Here is a 23,718-nt window from a genome sequence, read left to right on the forward strand (position 1 = left end):
TCCTCTCTAGCCCTCATGACTCTTTACTGTGTCTGTCTTTTAGCCTTAGCCATTATAGTATTTTACCATTTTGCTTCCATCTTTCAACAAAAGGTGCATTTGCCAATCATTGGAGTTAATCTCTCTTGTGTATTGATTTATTTTTCACTTGCAGAAACATGTAATAAATGTTTGGTTGATGATATTTGAATACATAAATTAATGGATGCCATAGTCTATGTTCTAGAATTCACAGATAAAAATCTTATTCCCTCCCCCATGTGAAATGTCTGCAAGATGACTGGGTCCTGAATGTGGGGTCTTCATGAAGGTTTTAGTGCCCTCTTAAAAGAAACTACAATGCAGAGAGCTGTCTAACCTCTTCATCATGTGAGATCTATGAACTTGGAAGTAAGCCGCCATCCATCATGAGTATGCTGGTACCTTGACTGTGAGTGTTTGGATGATGACCTTTGGAAAAGAATTTCTGTTCTTTATAATACCCCACTTGTTGTTTTTGCCATAGCAATACGGACAGACTGGAAAAGTAAAAGGGATAATTGGCTGTTTTGTTTCCCTCATTATTAATACTATTATTATTATTGTTGTTGTTGTTGTTATTTTGAGACAGGGTTTCTCTGTATTGCTTTGGAGCCCATCCTGGAACTCACTCTGTAGACTAGGCTGCCCTCAAACTCACAGAGATCTGCCTGCCTCTGCCTCCCGAGTGTTGGGATTAAAGGTGTGCACCACCAATGCCCAGCTTAGTTTGTGACTTTCTTGAGGGACAGGATTGGGTAGGCGTTGTCTTTGTGGGCTCAGTAACTCAGGCTTAGTCAGTGCTTGTTGAATGAGTAGGAGATAAGAACATTTGTCAAGGAGAACAAGGAATGGTGTTGTTACATAGGTAACATATCTCAGTTGTAACCCACAGTCATAAAGAAATTTAAAAAAACACTAAAAACAAAACAAAACAACAACAATCAAAACAAGACTTGTATGTTTCCAAGTGACTCAGCTACAAACATTGGAAGATGGTCCTTTTCACCCACATCTCATCTGTCTCTGCTTCAGTCATTGTGTCTTCCCTTATCATAGCCAGGGTAATTGGCTGAATAACCATATGCAGGCATCTGGAACATTAAATTATGTGCTTCATACTGAACATGATTTTCAAAACCAGATTCTTTCCCCTCTGTGCCAGAATTACTCTTAAAACAAATTTATGTGTTTAGAGAAATTTCTTAACAGCTTTAATGCATTAAAATATTAATCATTACTAACCCTTATTAAATGATTACTGTAAGGCAGGGCAATAAATGTTTAATAGCCAAAGCTTAAAATAGAAACTATAAAACTTGCCTTCATGAAAGTGACAGTCAAATTGGGGAAACAGGAAAGCTAGGAAAAGGAGAGGGTATGTCCAAAAGAATACCATGCATGCTATTGTGTTTGTAAACTGAGCCAGTTGTGTATTTGTGGAGCTTAGTGCCTCTGTGAGAACGTGGAAAACAAACTCCTGAGTGGGCTTTGAAAAGACACCAGGAGGCTCCGTGTGGATGTTATCATATTAACGCTCAAGGACTTACTGGTTTTCCTCCTCTGAGGAGCCATTTGCCTGCCCCAATTGGTAGACATGCAAATTCCTGAGCTTCCTCTGATCTAAGATAACTAAGCCTGCTGCCTCTGGAGAGTTCACTTGAGAGCCACAAATATCCTCAAAGAGAGAGTATCATATTCTGTGCTGTGCCATGTTTCTAGTGCAGAAAACTTTTTGGGTAACAGTCTTGAGCCATGCTGGTTTGGTATATATCCGTGATGCTCTCCATTGGGATACATTTATGATGCTTACCAGGCCTTCAGGAGACCCGTTGGAGACTTTAAAGATGGCAATTAAATTTTATAATCAAAGATAATTCTCTTGGGGAAGGAGATCTGTATACATATGTCAAAGAGTAATAGTTTCTGCCTACCCTTGAAAAGGATCAATGCCTGCCCTCTAAACTCTGTACCAGCTCCTGGTAGCCAGTGTGGGTAGACTAGGCTCCATTCTGGGAGCAATGAAGGTCTGCCTTGTAGTGTCTACACAGTGAAGTGTTCGAATGAGTTCTAGATTAACGTCCCCAGTTGCAGCTAACAAATCCCCCAAAAGAGCAGAGTATAGAAACCAAGTAACATGAAGACTAAGAGAGTTTGGGTAAAATTAAATGAAAAAGTCAAGTTATTGTCAAGGGAAAGAAAAACACTGTAAAGCAAGAATAAGAACAGATCCCATAGTCACCTATAGAGTTGTTAATGTATGCCTAGGGAAGGGTTTAAAATGGACCTTGCTGTGAACAGGGCTCTATCTTTAGCCATGTGACTCCTGAAACTTAAACTAGGCAGTGAGGATCTCAATGTATGCCACATATGTGACACACAACAATACAATGAATTTTTCTAATGTTCATGCCTAATCTTATTCATCAGGCGAATGTAGCAGGATGGATGTGCTGTGCAGAATCTGTATATTTTGGAAATTCCTGCAAATTATATATGATTATCCTTATAACGTACACAAATACCTTAATAGATTCTCTTTCCACACAACCTGCCTCTTGGTGTTCACCTGCCGAAAACTTGATACCCCACTAGGTACATGAGAGAATCCCAAAGGCTAGATAGAACACTCCAGTTAGAAGGGACACCCCACATCGTTCTGATTGGCAGTCTTCCCTGCAGATCTTCAAAGGAGATTCTGGCCCTTGATGTCGAAATGACACCTGAACCACAACCAATGACAACCTCACATTTGAAAACAGATCCCACCTCATAGCCTGTATCCCATGCCCACCACGTGATACCATCTTCCCTTGTGCTTAGACTACACATTAGGAAACACTAGACTACACACTAGGAAACATATGTGGGCTCTTCCTCTCCAGGGATACATATATCTTCAAGCGAAACTGCCATGGAAGAGGGGCATATGTACTTTGAGAAAAGGTTGAGAATTTTCTTCATTGCTGAAGCACTGCAAGAAAAAAAAAAGATAATAATGAACTGAAATTACCCAACCAAAGAAGACAAGCTGGCAGGTTGATTTAACACAGTCCTTTATGGGATGTAAGAAATCAATTTGATACTGCTTTTTGAAAATAATATGACATTAACTGAGCACCGAGTGTCTGAAAGCTGAGGAGTCTCAGAGTCCTTGCCTGCCTCGGGAGTTCCTTTACTTGCCAGCAAGTCACTTGGAACCTGTGGGTTTTGATTTGCACATCTCAAAGGAGAAAGGGTGATATATTTCAGTAAAGGCACAAACAGTGCGTGCTGATTTACATGGAACTCGGAATTAGAATCCACACTGGAAGAAAGAGATCTCTCTCCAGAGAAAATATGTAGACATTTACCAGCACTGATATAAATCACAGAAATGTTGCAAGCTCATTGTCTCACAGTTGTAGCAGCTTCCTTGTGATGGTCTCCTGGTTCTCCCCTGCTGACTGTAAATATTGCTTCCTTTCTAATCTGCTAAGGGTACTCCTTTGGAGCATCTCCTAGATCCAAATCATGTTATTTCTTGATGTAAGATGCATAGATCTGCCAGTTATAGAAAATCGTCTCATTTTGTTAAGGATTTTGTTTTCCTGGTGGATGGCTTCTTGCTTTAGTTAACTCATAGCTACGTATCAGACAGCTAAACCTTTGTGGTTTTATCTTTGTTTTTGTTTGTGCTTTTCCATGGATCCAACCAAATCAGGAGACAAAGATTGAGCCATCATATGGTATTACTTATTCTGTTGTAGTTTGTCAGAAAGAAATTTGATTAAAAAAAAACCGCACAATGTTGCAGCAGAGATCATCTTCCAAATGAATTTCATGTGTTTTACTTTGGGCATATTCCCCGTTGTCTTTTAATTCAACTAAGCATTCCAAGTAAACATTGCAGATTAAGTTATCAGCTGTTAAAAAATTGAATCCAAAAAGTAAAAAAAAAAAATCAGAAAAAATGGACATTGCAAATAGAAATTTTCAACTTTAAGTGTTTAGAACTATTCATGGAATTAGTTCTAGCTAATAAACCCAAAAACATGTGACTTGGTGATAAGGGTGATGGTGAAGCCACCAGAGGCTATGTGTCTGGACTGAAGATAGATGCACAGTGGACCCCACTAGCTTTGTGTTTGAGAAGGAATATCTCAGCAAATACCCAGATACTGAGGCTCCCATCCCAGCACCAAAAGGGGAAGTCCAGGAAGGAGCAGCTGTTCTCTCCATGGCTGGCCTCAGGTGTGTGTGACTCTTCCTTAGTAAGAAGGCAGCACAGTCACTCCTGGAATCAGCAATGTCCTGAAAACAGTGTATTACAGCGGGTCACATTGTCCGCGAAGGGGAAGAGAAGAGTTTCAGTTCTCTTACTTGCTTTCTGAGATTGAGCTCCTGAGATGGCAGTGGTCACATGACTAGACAGGATAACAAAGGATATGCTTGCTCTGGGCTTCCACACCTCACTGAGGCCTCAAAGTCCACAGAAATGGGAGTATTCCCACATGAACCTAAAGCCCCAACTCTTCATTCTGGATTATTCATTTGTCCTGCTTTTCTGTCCCAGACCTTCCGTCCTGACTCGGGCTCCTCTCCACCCTCACTGTCCTCCCTCAAGCTGTCTCCTCATCCAGGTGTGCATATTCACCCTGCCCTTGGTCTGTGGTTGTTTCTGACCTCACTCCTGCCCTTCCCCTACCTCCTTCTGGTCAATCCTTGAGTTCATAGTGCTCTATTGATATTTAGGGACTTAGTTATCAGTTTAGTTGCAATCATTCACCGGGCTCTGTCTTGCTGGTTCCTTGGCTCTCTTCCAGGAAATGGGCAGTGTCTACTTCTTTACAGAGGGTCCCAGGATTACCTGGGACAGATGGGAGCTATTCAGCAAGCTAGTGAGGGAGGTTTGCTACAGCTGACATTGAAGGCTCCATGTACAGCACAGTCCCTGCCACCATATTGCCCCAGACTAATTGAAAGCAGTGGGGGCCTAATTTCATAAGCAGAAGGATTGCTTTGTGAGTAAGGCTGATAAGTGAACAGAAATGATCTGTTCACTGATGTATGTGTTGATTCAGTCTACATAATGAGATAGTTATAGTTTCTGTCCTGTATTTTGATTGTTGCCAACCAAGTGCTTGGCACTTAACATACATTCCCTTTGAATCTCACAATGGTATTTCAAGTGGTATATCATTATTGCCATTTTAAACCAGAGAAAATAATAGTTAACTAAATTTAAAAAACAGTTCATGCAGCCAGTAGGTGGAAGTATTGAGCTGTGTATATATACACCTCAGTGCTGCATGTATGTGACACACATGCCCCTACATGTACACACGCGCACAGATGTGTGTCTTCCATGGATAATCTATCTGTGATTTAATTCAAATCTCAGGAAAAGAGCTGTAGTGACTAATTAAGGGTTAAGGAACATTTAGCTAAGTTTTAGTTGAGTTACATAAGTACCTACATGAAATTCACTGGTCTAAATACCTAAAAAAATAAATTTTATTTTGGAAGTTTATGCAGGATGTTCTGTTGTACTTATGACGAAGGAAACAAAGGCAAAAATAAGGGGGTATCTAAAGGGTATGGAAATAGCTTTATAATGAGTGACACCTATAGATTAGGGCAATTTGCTATTTGTCATATGTAAAGAGTGTTTCCATTAAGGCATTTTCTTAATTGTGAAATTGCCCCCCTGTTGGTAAAAGGCAACCTAACTGAATTTATGCTTCTCAAACCCTGATCATCTTTAAGCTTGATACATGTGGGATATGTTGGCTCATTCATCATTCGTGTCATTTGAAGTGCTGTCAAAAGCAAATTAGTCTGAAAGGAACAGAAAAAAATAAAGGATGGTGCAATGGTACTGGCCACCACTTAATGTGATCTTCCTAAGTACCAGACTCTATCTTCAGTGCCCTCAGTAGTCATTCAGAGTGACAGACTATGTCACATGCCAATGTTTCAGTCCAGAGCAGTGCCCCACAACATATCCCCGGTTATACCAACTCTGCTTTTGGCATTAATTTTTCTGGGTGGTATTTTGTTTATAAGTGGTTTTCTTCATGGATTTTGAGTCTAGTAATAATTTCATAAGCTTGAAAAATTAGAGTTCTTTTATGTCTTTCATATCTATTCTCATTGATTCTTCTATGGCAGCAACTACCAGTGTAGCAATCCCCAGATTATGCCCTTTGGGAATACTATATTCCCAAGTGAGTGCATTAGAGTAGGAGGTATAGGTTAGGAGACGTCCAGACAGTCACTGTTTGACTTTACATGGCCGGACACATTTGAGATGCTTGTTGCTGTGCCATTCCTCTTATCACCCATGTATGTTTATATTGAGTCTTTTCTTGCTACAGTCATCATTCTGGAAGATGTAACACTCTTCCTATATCATGATGGCTAACCCTCTTCATTTGTCTGGCATAATATTGTTGCATAATATTCTGTAATCTGTAGTTCACTGTTTTAAAAATATGAAAAAAGTCAACTTCTCCATTTACATATTTATAGACATGCTCACCTTGAGCCATGTCTCTTCCTATTCTGCATGAGTCAACAGGAAAGCATCTGTTCATCTGTAGCTCTGAGAGTAATGACATGTAAATGATCTCTCTTCTTGCTCTTTGTAATAACCATCATAAGCAAGGCAGTGATGTCTGATTTGTGGCTTGTTCCACTTCCTTCAAGAATGATACGTACTACTTTGCAGTGAATTGTGTCTTAACAAGAGACAAGGGTGGGAAAAACAATGTGCACCTTTCGATTCTGCCTGGTGAGATTGGTGTCTTCTTCTCTGATCTATTTCTATAAACACAGAAGATACTTGGCTGCCTGTCTGATCAGTATTTTGGTGTTTCTATTGTGATTGGAAAAGGAACAGGATGCTAAATGAATTTCAAAATACCTGCTTTCCAAGAAATGGAGCTTCCTAATTTAGCAGCTGGTTACACTGGTGCCCATCATTGTCCCCAGGTTGGCTGTAGGGCAGCAGGACCTGTTTCCAAATGGACTCAGTCCTCATGCCAGATGACCTGCAGGTAGCAAACTTGAGAGTAACAGTTACTTCAGGCTCAACACAAGTTCTGTTTCCTCCAATGAGAAAGAAAGGCGCATTTGAGCATTTCTAATTGTAGGCATCACTGCCATTCAGGATTGGAAAACTAGTGGGGGTTTCTGTGGAAAAAGGAAGCTGTGGCCCAAAATACTTACCTTTTCCATGGGAAAACTGCATGAGACATAGTGGACAGTGTGCTAGCAGAGCACCTAATGGCCAGCTGTAGATGTTCCTTTGAAACCTGCAATTCTGGGGCTGCTTACTCATTCCCAGTGGCATTCTTGTTCATGAAGCCCTTGAACAGCTGACCTCTTATTCACACAGTTCCTTCTTCCTTTTTCATCCATAGTGTTCCTGAGAGTGGAGGGGTAGTGTTTCCTCTAGTCATTTCACCATCTTTTCTAGTTCATTCTAAATCCTCTTCAGCTTGTGCCCAATTAAACCTACTTAGCACTATCAGTTGAAGGTTGTGGCTCTTCATACAAGAGTGCTGACCAAAAATCTGCTCCTATTATCGTGTGTGTGTGTGTGTGTGTGTGTGTGTGTGTGTGTGTGTGTGTGTGTTTATACACTATGTGTGCAGTGTGTGTGCACATAACTGTGAAGCTACACAGGTCTGTATTTGTGCATGTGTAGAATAGACCTAGAATGTCTATTCTCTTGCTCTCCACCTTAGTTTTTGAAACAGGGTCTATTGCTGACCCTGCAACTCAACATTTTGTTTAGGAAGCCTGGCCAGTGAGCTCATGGAACCCATTTGTCTCTTCCCTCAAATGGACACATGGCCATATCTGACTGTTTCAGGGGGGCTTAAGATTTGAACTCAGGTCCTCTTACTTTCAAAATGAGTGTTTTATTCCATGAGATATCTCCTCAGCCCCCAATACAATTTTGAAGAGCTTATAGAATAACATGTTTTGTTTTTTAACAGTGTTTCTTTTTCACTCCTTTGTAACTATTAATGAATATACAGGTTCTAATGTTAGACATCCTGATTTCAGGCTTCCTAGACTCTCTCACCACCCTAGACATCCTGATTCCTGGCTTCCTTGGCTCTCTCATCACCCGCGATGCTGTTTTGTAAGCTTGGATGAGTTGTTAAACCTTTTAGTGTCCTCCACTATGAAGTAGCATCTTAATATGTCACCCATCTCTCTGGTCCTTGTGAGTTCAGTGGCACAGAAATAGCTTAGCTCAAGAACTAGTTCCTTTGAGTGCAGCTATTTTTATTATAAACTCAAATGCAAAAACAAGGATGGATCCTTTGCTGTTATTCTGCTTCTCGACAATTCTCACGTACTAGAGATACATAGCACGCATTTTCACACATTCATCTCTTATTAACGGCAGAAGTGACTGTTTGTGAGTGTATTTGATAAATCTTGGTGAATTCTACCACACTCTTTCCAGTAGAGTACTGTTAACCTTAGCCCCAGGCAGGACACATTCTGGTCTAGTGTTGTCTGTATTTTATCAAGTTTATTTTTTAACATTCATTTTGTTTTTAGTTATGTGCGAATGATTGTGGATGTTTACATGTGAGTGCAGTGGTAATAAAGTCCTTGAAGAGGGCTATAGGGCCCTGGAGCTAGCATTACAGGTAGTTATGAGTTCCATGATGTGGATACTGGAAGCCTAACTTGGACACTCTGGAAGAGCAGAATGCTAGGCCTTCTCTCCAGCCCATATCTCCTCCAGTTCACACAGGATTTATTGGTGTTATTGATGGTGGTGGTGATGGTGGTGATGGTGGTGGTGGTGGTGGTGGTGGTGGTGGTGGTGGTGGTGGTGATAATGGTAGTTGTGGTGGTGAAGGTGGTAGTGATGAGTGAGTTTGCTTGTTTTGGGCTGTAACTCTCAAAGTGTAATCTGGTCATTTAACCTGGATGCAGGATACATTCTGAAATGAGTTAGAAGTCATTTCTGTGAAGCTCTGCAGATGACTTTTTAAACACTAACTATAGTTTTGTCATCAGTCCCTATCTTTCATTTTAGTGTCTGTTTCTGCAGTAGTTCTCTCTTGGAGATTCTTAGTTGTTATCACTTAAAAAATCCCTCACTATTTTAATTGTGTCCTGTGCAGACACTTGACTTAATGAGCATCTCTCCAGGATCCTGAAGTGTACATACAGTAACTGTGCACACATCTTTTATCCAGGTCATATGCTCTAGTGCAGTTCAGTTTGTTTATTGCTAATGTATCTGTTTCAGGTTAAAGCAGCAGTGACCTAGAAAACAAATGCTTGGTGGCATAGAAACTATAATCATTTCTTGTCAAGATTTCTATGTATCCTTTGATTTACTTAATTAGCATAAGAGAACTGAAGAAAACTAGAGGGAAAAGCAGAATAGATATGCTATTTATGATATTTATTTATTTTTAAAATGTAGTCATATTAAGACTTTTTTGATGAGATAGATGACTGAAAATTGGTGGCAGTTTTGCTGGACATACTAAAGGTAGGATCAGCATTGATGTTATGTCCTGACTATCCCAGATCCTAGGTGAGCTGTTTTGTGTCCTATTAACATCCAAAGGCTTATCTTGCTGGCAGGGCTGTTCTCAGCCATTCTGTCAATAGAAGGCAAACTGGTGCAATCAATCAATTATTGTCAAGCACAAGTCCAGGTGAGTTTCCCCACAACAAAGCAAATTGTCCCTAAAAGGGAATCCTTGTATATGTAACTGCTGTGTCTTCCTATTCATTCTGAACATCAAAGGTTATTGCCATAGTCATTGTAATCACAATATTCTGATGTTTACTGAATGAACTGAGTTGCCTTGGAAATAGATGAAGGATCGGGTTGTGGAACTGGCTACTGGAGTTTTTAAGGAAAAGAATTAGGGCATGTAAGTGTGTAAAAACCTAGCATCTCCATTATTAGGCTCAGCCTCAAATTAAGAAGATAACACTCTAAATGGTACGTGTAAAATTCTGATTCCCAATGTCCTAATAAGCTTGTCGGTTACATAAAGGCTTTGCCTTGATTTTAGCATTTCTAGATGCCTATATTTCAGCTGATTTTGAGACTATAAAGATTTCAGACTCTATTTCAACACTCATTGTCCCTCTCTGTCGATTCCCTTGGTAACCTAGAAATCAGAAAACAAGGCTTGATTGTCACAGTTGCAGGGTCACCATAGTAACAGCGGATGCTAAAGCTAATTCAGGGTATCAACCTTGCTGTATGAGGTTTTGATTCTGTTTTTTGCCATCAAAAGTCATTTTATGGACCTTAGTGAAAGCTTATAGATTATGTCCAGTAACATGCAAGTGTGTTTCAGTTTCATACGCTATTAGAGCCCAATATTCCCCAACACAATCAGTCCTCTGTACCTTATTTTCTTCTTCTTTCTAAAGTTTAAGGATTTTCAAACAGGACAACACTCACTGATCTGAGAACCTATGCTATTAAATTGTTTTATTTCATTTTTGAAATTTTTTTGTTTCTTTTTTTTTTATTTTATAATGCAATCAGATCATTTCCTCTTTCCCTTTCCTTACTGCAAGCTCTTCCATATGCCCCTCCTTGCTGTCTTTCAAATCCATGGCCTATTTTGTCATTAATTGTTGTTGCCTGTATATGTGCACATGTGTATGCATATATTCTAAATACATGAGCTTTTAATGGTGCTATTGCCTTGAGAACTTGAGCATAGATTTAGCAGGGTGATTGATGGTAGAACCACACTGTTGATCTTTTACTAAGACACATGCACAACCATGTATTTTCTTGCAGCACTTATCAGTCAGCTGCTTGCAGAATCTTTCATGTTTCTCTTTTTTCTTGCAAGGTCTAGTTGTTGTCAAACAGAATCATCTTTCCTTGGAAGAAAACATTATCAGAGGAGACTTTCCAAGAGAGGTGTAGCATATGATGTTGATGTTTTCTTCTCTCCTCTTGTTTCTAGAACCAAACTTTGTGTCTTCCTATGACATTGCCAATTTCACCTACTTCTTCTTCCGAGAAAATGCTGTGGAGCATGACTGTGGGAAGACAGTGTTCTCCAGGGCCGCCCGGGTCTGCAAGAACGACATTGGCGGGCGATTTCTCCTGGAGGACACCTGGACCACCTTCATGAAGGCTCGCCTCAACTGCTCCCGGCCCGGTGAGGTGCCCTTCTACTACAACGAGCTACAGGGCACCTTCTTCCTGCCTGAGCTGGACCTGATCTATGGCATCTTCACCACCAACGTGTAAGTAGCTGTAGCTGATGTGATCTCTCTCTCTCTCTCTCTCTCTCTCTCTCTCTCTCTCTCTCTCTCTCTCTCCCTTCTCTTCCACTTTTCCTGAATGAGCCTTTTGTTCTTCAACCTCTGAGAGTTTAAAGTTGCCTTAGAGAAAGTTTTTCTTATTTTCCTGGGCTAACAGCCAAAGCATGACAGAAAGAGTCTTTTCAGTATGAATTAAATGTTAAGTAAAGATACATGCTTTGTTGGACTTCCTTCAGGAAAGCTAATTCAAAAAAAAATTTTTATTTGTCCTCAGGAAAAAGTAGTATCAGATTATTGTATTATGAATTGCTCCTTCCTTGTGAAGTGCACATATATGTTAGATGCATTTTTTTTCTGTAGGAAAACTCATGCATTTTTGCATAATATAAACAACATTGTCTGGAAAGTCTGAGCTTTGCAATCACATCATTCTTCCCTGGACCTCTGCATTTACTTGCAATGCAATTGCTGTTTTCCCCTCTTAGTACCTTGTGTTTCTTTGGGAAGATGCTCCTAGCCTCAACAACAGTGTTTGACTGAGCAAAGCTTGGGGAGTTTCCAGCGCTCTCATTCAGTCTTTCCTAGGTGGAATGCCTCAGGAGTCCGCATTGGCTTCCAAGGCCTCGGCTGTTATACTGTGAGAAGACCTCATAAGAGCATCTCCTGCCTGTCTGGGAACTAGGGACCATGTGGGGATGCTGGGATGTACTCCTCTATTAGCAGTGACAGTTTAGTTCTATAGTACAGGTTCTGGTTTGGAGCTCCAACCTGGAGATCCAACAATTTAGACAAAGGTCAAGCAATCCTTTCCAAAGCAAAGGATTCAAGTCAGATAGATGCATGGAAACATTGCTCAAGAGTGGGGTGTTGACCCATGTCTCTGACCTCACTCTTGTTTCACTGTTGATAGCTGATATGGCATCCTGGGAAATCTTGTTTCTATCCAAACTAGATAATGGGTTATCCTGTGATGTTCGCTCCATTGTCTCTGTATTTTTCCTTGAATATTTATGTGTGTGTATATATATATATATATATGTATGTGTGGTATGTGTATATACATGCACATATATGTGTTCACATATGTGTGGGTACATATGTGTTCCTTTGTGTGTATGTATATGAGTTTGGAGGCTCAAAGTTGATGTTGGATATCTCCCTCCATTGCTCTCCTTTATTTGCTGAGGCAGGGTCTCATACTGGACTTAGAATAAGCCAATCCTAGGCATTCTAGCTAGCCAGTCTCTCCCCATGATCCCAGTTTCTACCTTCTGAGTGCTGGAATTGTAGGTGGCCACCACGGCTGCCTGGTTTTCCATGGGTTCTGGGGTTCTAGTCTCCAGGTCTCATACTAGGTCAGCAAATACTTCATCCACCAAACCATACTCTTTTGTCTACATCACTTTGGTATCAGAAACCTGCCTACAAATAGCATTCCTGAAGAGTCCCTTATACAACAGCCTTTTTTTTTTCTACTCTGGCCACTACTGATGAGTGTTCATGTTCTCTGGCTATGAACATTCCATGCACTGTCTTCCTTCAGCATGAAGTTAGGAGACTGTAGTGTGGATGGCTTGCCATCACCCCCTTCACGGTGGCCATTCCTGTTGTAGATCTGCTTTTCAACCCTAGAGGTCGTTTGGACTACTTGAGGATTTTTCTTTCATATATAAAAAAATCAATTTATGGATTCTGAAGTTGATTTGCTCCCCAAAACCGTGTTTAAGAAATAGTGTTGGCTGCACAAGAGGAATGTTCGGTTGCTCGGCTGACATCAATCTTATACACAATGGGAGCTTGGCTTACTTAGCTGTCCGTTTGTTGGCTCTAAGCCAGAAATAACAGCAGCCAAAGCTCCCATTTCAAATGTTCTATAAGTACTATGCTTGAGCCATTTAGAAAGAAGTGAAAATGTGTCACTGCACCTCAGGATCACCAATGTCTGCTGTGTCAGAAGCCCCCACCCCAGCATCAGCTTCTCTCCAGACAGACAGGGACATAGCAGACTTTCATGTTCTACTTTCCCTGAGACAATGAGAAGAAGGGTAAAGTGGTGGAATGAATACATCCACATTAAGCGCCCACTTCTTTTTAACGTCCTGCAGCAGAAGCACCTGGGTCTCACATGGGACTCTGTTCTCAGTGCTGGACTCCTAGAAACAAGTTCACCTTTTATAAGACATTCTTTCGTGCCATCTGCCTCTCACAGAGCTCTCACAAAGGACTCAGATCCAGACCTTGGTTGCAAAGTAGCCAGGATACTGCCCCATGTCTATGGCCAGATGTCAGGATCTCACTGAGCAGACTTCACTTTCTTACATGGGCATGTCTTTTAGCTTGAAGATTCCAAGACTGTATTGGGATTAGGGAAGTCTTTAGGGTGGTGTCCTTCCATCTTCATTGTTTGCCAGGTAAACACAAGTTAGATGTGAAGTTCTAGAAGCCCCGTGACTTTACTTTTTTATGAAGTAGGGAAAACGCTGACTTATTCCTGACAAAATACTGGCTCAGAGTTTTAATATGCAAAATAGGTTCCCACCCCTCATTTGGTCTACATTTTCCTGTGAGAACCATAGCTCAGCTTGAAATGCAAATTTGAGAAAAAACGATTGCTGGGCCTGTGCTTAGTCAAAGGGCACTGACCTTCCAGAGCTTTCTGCTTACAGTTTTCTAATAGAACGTGAATTCTAAATCAAGGCTTCAGAATTTCATGTCGGTGCTCTTTTAGTTGGTTTTTTTTTCCTCTTCTTGCTGACCCTTTAGATTTAAAGTCCTTTTTAAATAATAAATAAGATGAATCTGACAGTCATTCCTTGCCAAATACATTCAGATTATTATTTTTTAAAGAGTGACAAACACAAATACCTATAGATTTAATAAGAAAAAACGGTTGGCTGCAGCCACCTGAGCAACTGGATAGATAGGTGGAAGCAGAAGCCATGCAAGATGGATGGATGGCTCCTCCCACCAGAAGATGAAACCCCTTCCCTCTAGAATTGGAAATTCATGAAGCTTTTCAAAATCCCTTGTTGCTCCTGTTGTAGCTGAATGAATTCATTCCCCTGCTGGCAGGGTCATATACTTAACCTTATTTCATTATCTGAATGTTTGATTTTTACATGAAGAAATAACAAGGCAGTCCAGGGTATGGCCCTGACTCCATCCCCTTGGTATGTATAAGACTCTTGAACTTGAAAAAGCTAAAGGTTGATGCTAGCCCTGTGATCAGTGGAGGTCAGTGGTCGCCCGTGGGCTCTGACCAGCCTGCTCCTTCTCCTTTCTCATTCTCCAGGAACAGCATTGCGGCCTCTGCTGTATGTGTCTTCAACCTGAGTGCCATCTCACAGGCCTTCAATGGACCTTTCAAGTACCAAGAGAACTCTCGCTCAGCCTGGCTGCCTTATCCCAACCCCAACCCCAATTTTCAGGTAATTTCAGGGGAAGAAGGCATCGTGAGTGTCCTCCATTAAGAATGTAGAAACCAACATAAGGAGCCTAAGCAATTAAACCTTGGCTGCATGCAGTGCAGCTGCAGTCTCCTGGCCCCTGGGGACACCACTTCCCTCTGCTTAGCTAATGTCAATAGAACACAGCCTTTTGTGGACTATGGCGCCCAGACAAGAAAAGGGGCCCTTTTGTGAGCCATGATGACGGATAGTTAACTGAAAAAGGCCAATCTGCTGCAGTGTGCTAGGAATCCAGGCTTCAATTACTGCTAATGATGATGTACTGTGTTCCCCAAATCTCTGATCCCTAATGAATGATGTCCCAATGAATAGGGGCCCAGGGCATGGAGCAGTGGGTCTTGACAAACAGAATTAGAGCTCTAATTGGCAAGTATGGTGAGGCTTCCTGTTGGGAAGGGTGGATTGTGGCAGTGGCTGCTGAGAAAAGAAGCCTGGCTGGTGTTAATTCATCTCTCAGTCACCCAATAAGAATGGTCAAGCTGTGATGGCCTTTGTGAGCCATCCCAGCTCCCATGTCCAGAAGCAGCAGAGACCTGGGGATGAGGCTATTTATTTTTGTTTATCAGGACAGCAGGTGTATTCATCTGCTTGGGCTGTTGTAACAGAATTCCATAGCTTAGAGAGAGAGAGAGAGAGAGAGAGAGAGAGAGAGAGAGAGAGAGAGACATATTTTATCACAATTCTGTATCCTACACCTTCAAGAGCAATAAGCCAGCAGGATTATTGTTCCTCTGATGGGCTGTTGAAGATGACCAGCTTTCCTTGCTTCCTCCCTTGGAAGAAAGAATCATCCCTGGTGTTTCTTCCTCCATCCCATGGGTTAGTGCATGACTCCTATGACATTGAAAGCTTCCTAGAGGTCCTGTTTACAGCAACTGCAGCTACTGCCATCCTAAGAGATAGATTGCACATGTGAATTTGGCTGCAGCATGTACAAGAGCAGCCTTCCCTGTAGGCCCTGTTACTATCAACTCAGTCATAACATTTACCATCACCAATTCTGGACACTATGTCTAATGTGTCAGGTTTGTAACTTTCCATGTGGCATCAGTCCCACATGAGTGACATGGCTCTATGTGCAGAGAGGGGCATGGAGTCTCAGGTAAGATAGCCAGGGCCACATCTGGTTGGAGACCAAGCTGGGCTCCTACCTCTACCAAAAGAGGAAAAACCCTGACTTCATCCAACCGAGTTCTGTTGGTAGCAACCACTGATCAGTGATAGAGCTGAGTCCTTTTTCCAGCTCTGGTTGGTTTGTCATCCCAAACCATAAAACTCAGGACTTCCAAGAAAGTGGGCTTAAGGAAACATTCAAATTTTTTCACTTAGATTTTGGTAAGCATCTATCAATTACAATTGAAATTTGTTTTTTTCGTTTGTTCAGTATTTTTAAGATTTTTTGACAGATTATGGGATTAAGAATAAGATAACTACTTTGCATGTCATATTTGGCTTTTACTACTTTCCTTGGGCAAACTGTTGGCATCCTCTCATGACTTCCTTGATAGAAAGGGGAAGGAGGGATACGAGTAGACTTGGACTTATCAGTCAGTGTGCCTCATTACTGTACAGAGTGTTTGATTGGAAGGACCCACGGGAGACATCTCTCCGGAGTTTTCTGTGTCCTCCATGTGGAGCAATTGTATGTTTTGACTGTTTTACTTCTTTTTGAGATAAAGAAGAAACATATTGTCCCTTCTTAAAAAGTGTTTAAGTCCTGAAGCTTAGAAAAACAAAGACACTTATATTTATAGCACCCTCCATTGCATTATTGTGTTGGATTGCAACTCTTCACAATGAACTGAGTGAGTCAAGCAGCTCCATGATCCTTTTCATACTTCAGGCATTGTGTATCTTAGGCTATGCATCTAGATATATCCGTAACACATAGTAAGCCTCCTCATGTCCTAGTGTCCCAATGCCCACACCACCTCGAGAGGATGCTTTCATCTATTGGTAAAATAAATCCTTCCTGATTAGTGAAGGAAGCATGTGTGGAGCTGGTACACATGCCAGGCAAGATGCTAGCTCAACTGACATCATCCCCTGAGCATAGATTTAAAACTATGGTGTGTGTGTGTGTGTGTGTGTGTGTGTGTGTGTGTGTGTGTGTGTGTGGTGTGGTGTGGTGTGGTGTGTATGTGTGGTATATATGTGGTGTGTGTGTGGTGTGTGGTATGGTGTGGTGTGTGTGTGTGTATGTGTGTCTGTGTGTGTCCATCTCCTACTTTAGACAGCTTCATTTCTAGATTGTATTTAATATCCCCATTGTCATAGGTGTCTGATTGATGTTTTAGCACTCACCTAGACTGGCAGAGAGCGCAAACTCATCTTGTACCAGAGATCCCTCCATTAGACATGTATAGGTATCCCAACACTGACAATAACCAATGGTGATATTTATATTTATTATTGTTAACATTATTGTTGTCATTTTGGTTTTCCTCTTTACAATCAGAATCTATATAGCACATATACAATAGGGAAAAAAACTAACTGGAGTCACTGGTTTAGGAAAAAGATCAATAGAAACCTCAGTTAAAACCCACAAAACAACAGAAACCACCAGCCTTGCTTGACAAACCCCAATCTCCACACCCTCAGCCATATTTGTCTGCCCTGGTAGAGGTAGGAGATCTTCAGCCCCATAAGATCTTCAGCCACTTAAAACACAGCCAGATGCAGCTGCAGAACAACTCGGCTACAGGCTCCAGAACCTTTCACGAGTTTTATTACCAAAAATCAGAAATGAAGCAGCCAAAATGGAAACATGGGAGGGCAGGAGCAGTCAGGTGAGAAGATTGCTTGAGAAATGCAGGCTGAGATTTAGCTGCATCCTGGGGGTTCATGAACAACACACTTGTCTTGGCAGCAAGCTGTGAAGGAGAAGGGGAACCAGTGGGTGGAGACCCTGGAAGATAAGTAGTCAAGGACAGAGCTAGCCCATTTTATGCTTGACCACCAAGCATGGATGTGCTGGAACAAGGATAGATTTACTGTGCTTGAAACAGATAACACGCAAGCGTTTATTATTTTCCTAGCCAACTAATAGAATTACTGGTCTTGTTGGAACATGCATTGTATGACAGCTGTTGATGGCTGTGAGCCATATGAGGACATAAGCTATGCTTTTTCCATTTTTTTAGTTTCTTCTTCTACACGGTCCCCAGGGTAGCACAGTACCTGACTGTAACTAGGGGAGGCCAGTCTCTGTATAAGGTTCAGCTAGAGAAGTTACAGCCCTTAGGGAGCTCAGTGAGCTGCTTTACCGCAAGAAATACATCCAGTAAATCTGAATAGTTTTCAAAATACTGGAAACAGAATCCTTGGGTGAGATATTCATTACAGAATGACAAAAGGAAAAAATGGTAGAAAATACTTCAAATACAGTCCCTGACAACAAAGTCAGACAACATACAGGAAACATGGCCCTGTTGCATATAGTAAAAAATTATTGTCGATCCTAGTACTCTAATTGCCCCCTGGGTCACCTATATCTGTTTTACAAGGGCAGTAGGAGGTCATTGCCTTTAGAGTATACCTCCAGGTTTTCAGCAATATAAACAGTAGCTTTATGCAATTGAAGCCAGCAAGTAGGTCATTGTTGCCACCCATCCCTCAAGTGTTGCCTTTGATGTCAATACAAGTTGACCACCACACACAGTCACCTTCAGAACTAGTACTCACCTGGAAAGGCTTCAGACCAAGCTCAGGTGGCCATCTTTCTTGCTTTTAAAAAAAAAATGTGCCTAGGGGTGTGGAGAGATGGCTCAGCTGTTAAGAACACACACTGCCTTTCTCAGAACCCCTATCAAGTAGCCCACACCCATTTGCCCTTCTGTCACTCCAGCTTCAGTGGGAATCTGACATCTCTGGCCTCCCTGGGTACCTGTAAACTCTCTCTCTCTCTCTCTCTCTCTCTCTCTCTCTCTCTCTCTCTCTCTCTCTCTCACACACACACACACACACACACACACATACACACACACACTCACACACTTAAAGGTAATAATAATTAAAATGTTAAAAAAAACCCCGCACATTCCAGATAGGCAATGTGTCTATGCTCAGAGTATTATTATTAAATACTATTTATATAAAAATCTATTGGTACAGTCTTCCCAGACCCCAAACGACTGCATGTAGAATTACTTGTTCATTTGTCTGTCCCATTATTCATCCCCTTATTTCCCACTGGACACCAAAGCTCCACAGACCATGAACATCCTGCCTGCTTTTAGACAAATGCATTTGCAATCTGATGTCAGGAATGTTGTCTTTTCCCTGGCATTTACAAGGACGTAATTTCTAAATGCTTTGCTTCCTTTCATTACTTCAGTCTTCACATCAGGAGACAGAAGACAGGAGCGGAGCTGGTGTGTTGCAGTCCTTTAGCATTTGAAGAAACAAGCTGAGAGGCCAGGCCTCCCTTGAGGCCACAGGTCATCTGCTGCAGACCCTATGTTACCTTGAGCACTTCCTCTACATGATGCCCAGCTGCTCCTAACTCAAATGAAACATTAAATTAATCACCAGGCTAGTTGTGTGCAGTCCATTTAACGCCAGGTTTCTCTAACTCCGCGATTGCCCTATCATTTTATGGTCTATAGGGTATTTTCTCAAATGCTACAAAAATATAATTTACCTTCAAAAAAAGCAATTTCCATCTTATATTCTGGACCTCTAACCTGTTATAGAAACCAAGTATTGGGAGTGACATGCTATAAATGATAGTTTCGGGCCATGTGGACCCCATCAACCTGCTTGTATGAAGTGCTGCTGTGGAGCCTCACTCCGTGTACCAGACTTTAAGGGTTATAAAGAAACTGAGAAAGGCCCTGGTAGTTTTCTGATTCTGAGCTGGACTCTGAGAATGCCCTGCTGTCTTTCCTACCTGCCCTCTTACCAGCACAACTCTGATTTTAATTTCCAGCAATTTCTGGCCTGCCCTTTCTGCTGTGTATACTAGATCACCTTCATGATATTTTCACTTCCTCTCTCCTCATCCTCCATTTCCCCTTCTCTTTCCCTTTCTCACCCCTCTTTTCCTCGGGGCCTTTATCTTCTTCTCCCATTAACAATTGGCCATCTTATGTGTCAAATTCTCAGGCTCTAACCTATCCCTAGAAACTCTCCTCTAACAAGAAATCCAAATACATTTAGACAAGTCACACTGTTTGTGTAGCCCCTGTGAGTGATACTGTTTGCAGATTAAGATAAATACCAGAGCATTGCCGTGGAGTTCACGGTTGCTTATGAGCCCACTCTGATAGCAAGAAATTACATACGTCTATATGTGCTCGCCCGCTTCATAGTCAATGTCAGTTCCCCTCCTCCACCAGATATTATTACAATCCAACAGACATCTCCCAGACCATGAAGAGATTCTCTGCATCTGCTGTTCAAATTAGGGTCAACAACAGTGCCCACTCCTTTTTAAAAGGTCTCATAATTCTCTTTGCCATCCATTGAGAAATTCCAAATATGATGAGTTTCCATCTACAGTGGGAGAGAAGGAGGGATGAGAAGGTTAAGGGAGATGGAGGGATTGATTGACTTGCACACTCACTCGTGCATCACAGCTTACTCTGTCTTGTAGCTTGTCTGTCTACCTCTCTGTCTGGTAGGCACATGAGCTATGGGCATCTTGGTAGCCAGCTTTTGTAACATGGCCTGTCTTCCCTTACAGTGTGGCACCATGGACCAGGGTCTGTATGTAAACCTGACAGAAAGAAACCTACAGGACGCTCAGAAGTTCATTCTGATGCATGAGGTGGTACAGCCGGTGACCACGGTGCCCTCCTTCATGGAGGACAACAGCCGTTTCTCCCATGTGGCAGTCGACGTGGTGCAGGGCAGGGACACACTTGTCCACATCATCTATTTGGCCACAGGTAGGAACTCTTTCTGCCCTCTCCTCATGCCATGTCTTAAAGTCCAATGCTCACTTCCAAGCATAGCCATGTATTCCGTCACAAGCAAAACCCATAATGTATTCTTATTCTTATTCTTGTTATTATTATTCCTCTCGGAAATCTTACTTTCATTCTTTCTGTGCTACTAGAATTTTAACTAGAGAGGCAATTCTTTCTTAGCTGTTCTTTCTCTCCAAGGGTTCTTGGCATGACCATTTATCTACATTTGGCTAGTTTAAGACTATAGAAGTTTTGTTAGAAGATACTGCCGGGTGAAATGTTTTCCGGAGAATTTCATGCTGATTTCTGATGGGTGCACAGCAGTGCTCCTAGCCAGCTGTTCCTGACAAAGGTCCGTAGAAACATTTGAGGAATGGAGCACACAAAGCACAGTGTTTCATATATAGGGCAAGATATGGTGATTATCAAACTGTAGATAACTAGGAACCTTCTTCAGAGTTCAAATTAAGTAAGGAATAGCAGCATGCTCTCACTCGCTACATGACTCTGACAGTGCAGGGTGCACAGCCCTGCCTCAGGGGCTGTCTCAGCTCCACCTGCCTTTCTCCAGACAGTGTAATTTCACTGTGGAATGGGTGCCTCCCATTCTTTGTATAGTGTCATGTATACTTGGCAATTCCTCACAAACCGTGGTTACCTTTTTATGTGGTTATGAATACTGTATCATTCCTTTGCAGGATTTCTCAATTTGCAATTGTGTATTAATAGTTTGGTTTATTGTATTCACGAAATTGTAATGACTCATTGTTTTTCCACTGTCTGTGGAATTCATTTGGCACACTGGGGCACATGGTGAGCTGACTGGTGTCAGCCTGCTCTTGGGGCTCACACTCTTAAAGGGACATGCAGGTAAGTAAAATGCATCACCAAAAAGATGTGACGAAGAGCTGATGAGATGGGTGCCAGCAGAGGGATGTGGTGATGGATATGCCTGGGAGGCTCCTGTCTCTTGGTGGGACAGTGTCCCGCAGTGCCAGCATCATTGGATGCTTCACACTTTAGGGAGAAGCTGTGAACACTAGGAGATGTAGGGTTGGCTAGCATGGATCAGTCCTGTTGAGTGGTCAGTAACACAAAGAGAGATGCCACCATTGGATGGGGACATGGATGGGTAGACACCAGTCAGAGGAAGACTGGGGAGTATCAGAGGGATCTTAAAGAGAAAGTCATGCAGCTAGGAGCAGCAGTTGGCAGAACTGACTCAGAAGAGGGTGACTGATTCCTAGATTTCATGGGAAGCCAAGATAAGACTTGTTTTCTTCTTGGTGTTTGTCTTAAGAGAATAAAAGAAATTCCTTGGCCCTGAGGGATTATATCTCCTTATGGTGTTGTTTGTCATTAAAAGCCAGAATGCTGCCTGACACATGGTAGATCTGTAGAGTAAGTGGACTGGATCTTCCCAAAGGTGTTCCTGGTTTTCCATCATAAAGCTTCAGGTTAATGTGGTGTAGATGAATTTTTTCCTTGGCCTTATAGAGATGGCTGAGGTGCTCATCTGTCCCTGAGGTAGGAGATGCTGAAGGGTGAGCCTCCTGTCCTGTTCCCCCCAAAAGGAGGCAATTCTGACCTGTTCTCTTTCCTTAAGTTCACTATGGCCATCTGTGAGCTCTCCTGAGGACTCGGAGGAATCCCACTGTGATTGTGAGGGGGGCCTCCATCATCTCAGGTTGTTGACTATAGTGGAGAACCACTGATGGGGGAGGATGAATGTCCGGAACCCTTAGTTCCTGGTTCTGGAGGCTGGGTCCAACAGTAAAGTGTCAGCTATATGATGTCCAGGAAGGGCTCTCTTTTGGGTTCAGAGATAGTAACTTGTTCATGCCATCCTTATAAGTAGAGAGAGTTCTGTGTTGTGTCTCTTTATTTGAATGTTTTGAAAAATAGTCTGGTATAGCCAGGCAAACCTCAAGCTCACTGCATAGCCTAAGCTGACCTCAAACTTGTGATCCTCCTGCCCCAGCTTCCCAGGAGCCAGGATGCATCTTTTTATAAGAAGGGCAACAATTTGATTATGAAAGTTTCATCGTATGAATTGATTACCGTTGGGAGGCTCTGCTTCCTAATGTCATCATGTTAGGATTGAGACTATCAACATATGAATTCAGGTGGCACAGAGAACTCCCTGCCCAAAAGAGTATGATATTTGAGGATCTTTATTACAAATAAAATCTTTGAACACAAGTGAAAACAGTCCAAATGGTGAAATTATGGAAATGAAACCATAGCCTACATCACTTGGTTATTAAATACTTTTAAATGGTTTTAAAGGCAGTTGGTACTGTTTCTAGAAGTTTTCACACAGAAGTCTAATTTGAATAATTTCCTGATTTTGCTACTCCCAGCCCCCATCACCCCCATGTCATAAATGTACCTCACTTAATTGCATTTTAATTTTACACCCACAGATAGATTATCTTTGGCAGTCCTGCCTTGAATGAGTCTACCTGTGACTTTGTTCTCACAGTTCATATGATTAACAGCATCATATAAAGTGTTTTAATTAAGCTTATGCGTTTTCAAGACAAGTGCTGTTGTACCCTTAGCAGACTATTGGGCAATACAACTTTGACAATAATAGACTCGTGGGAAACCATGAGTCTATGACTTGCTGTATTGTGGCATTTCCTTAGTGAATTGTCTGGGCCCAAACCCATAATATCTTTAGGCTTGTGGGCTGCTGAAAGCCCAGGCTTTGACTCTGTACCCAAGTGCACTCCTTTGTACCAAATGACGCACACTGTGATGACCTTTTTTGTTCTACTGACCTTACTTTTTTTCTGTTTTAATCTGTTGCTATCTAAATGCCCAGTCCTCCTGTGTAACTAAGTTTTATTAGTTGCAATCACAGGTCCTGTTGGTAGGTGAAGGTACCATATCTGTAACTGATCTTGAAGAGTCCATTGTGCAGTAGTAAGTTGTTTCTCTCAGAAGGAGTTTTCAGTGGTTGAAGACAATTTTAGTAAGAAGCCAGCCTGGAATGAGGGGATCCTGCAGATAATCCTGCTCTAAGCCTTGCACACAAC

General features: G+C 41.8%; 1 protein-coding gene across 1 annotated transcript in view; it reads left to right on the top strand.

The window, feature by feature from the left end:
- Sema5a (semaphorin 5A) overlaps positions 1-23,718 on the top strand; it is a 263,102-nt gene that overhangs the window by 141,647 nt on the left and 97,737 nt on the right. The window contains exons 7-9 of the mRNA XM_035439159.1: positions 10,989-11,274; positions 14,585-14,720; positions 20,449-20,653. Of these exons, the coding sequence (XP_035295050.1) occupies positions 10,989-11,274; positions 14,585-14,720; positions 20,449-20,653 (627 nt within the window). The remainder of the gene's footprint in view (positions 1-10,988; positions 11,275-14,584; positions 14,721-20,448; positions 20,654-23,718) is intronic.

The sequence above is a fragment of the Cricetulus griseus genome, chromosome 2 (assembly GCF_003668045.3).
Source record: "Cricetulus griseus strain 17A/GY chromosome 2, alternate assembly CriGri-PICRH-1.0, whole genome shotgun sequence".
NCBI classification, from domain to species: domain Eukaryota; kingdom Metazoa; phylum Chordata; class Mammalia; order Rodentia; family Cricetidae; genus Cricetulus; species Cricetulus griseus.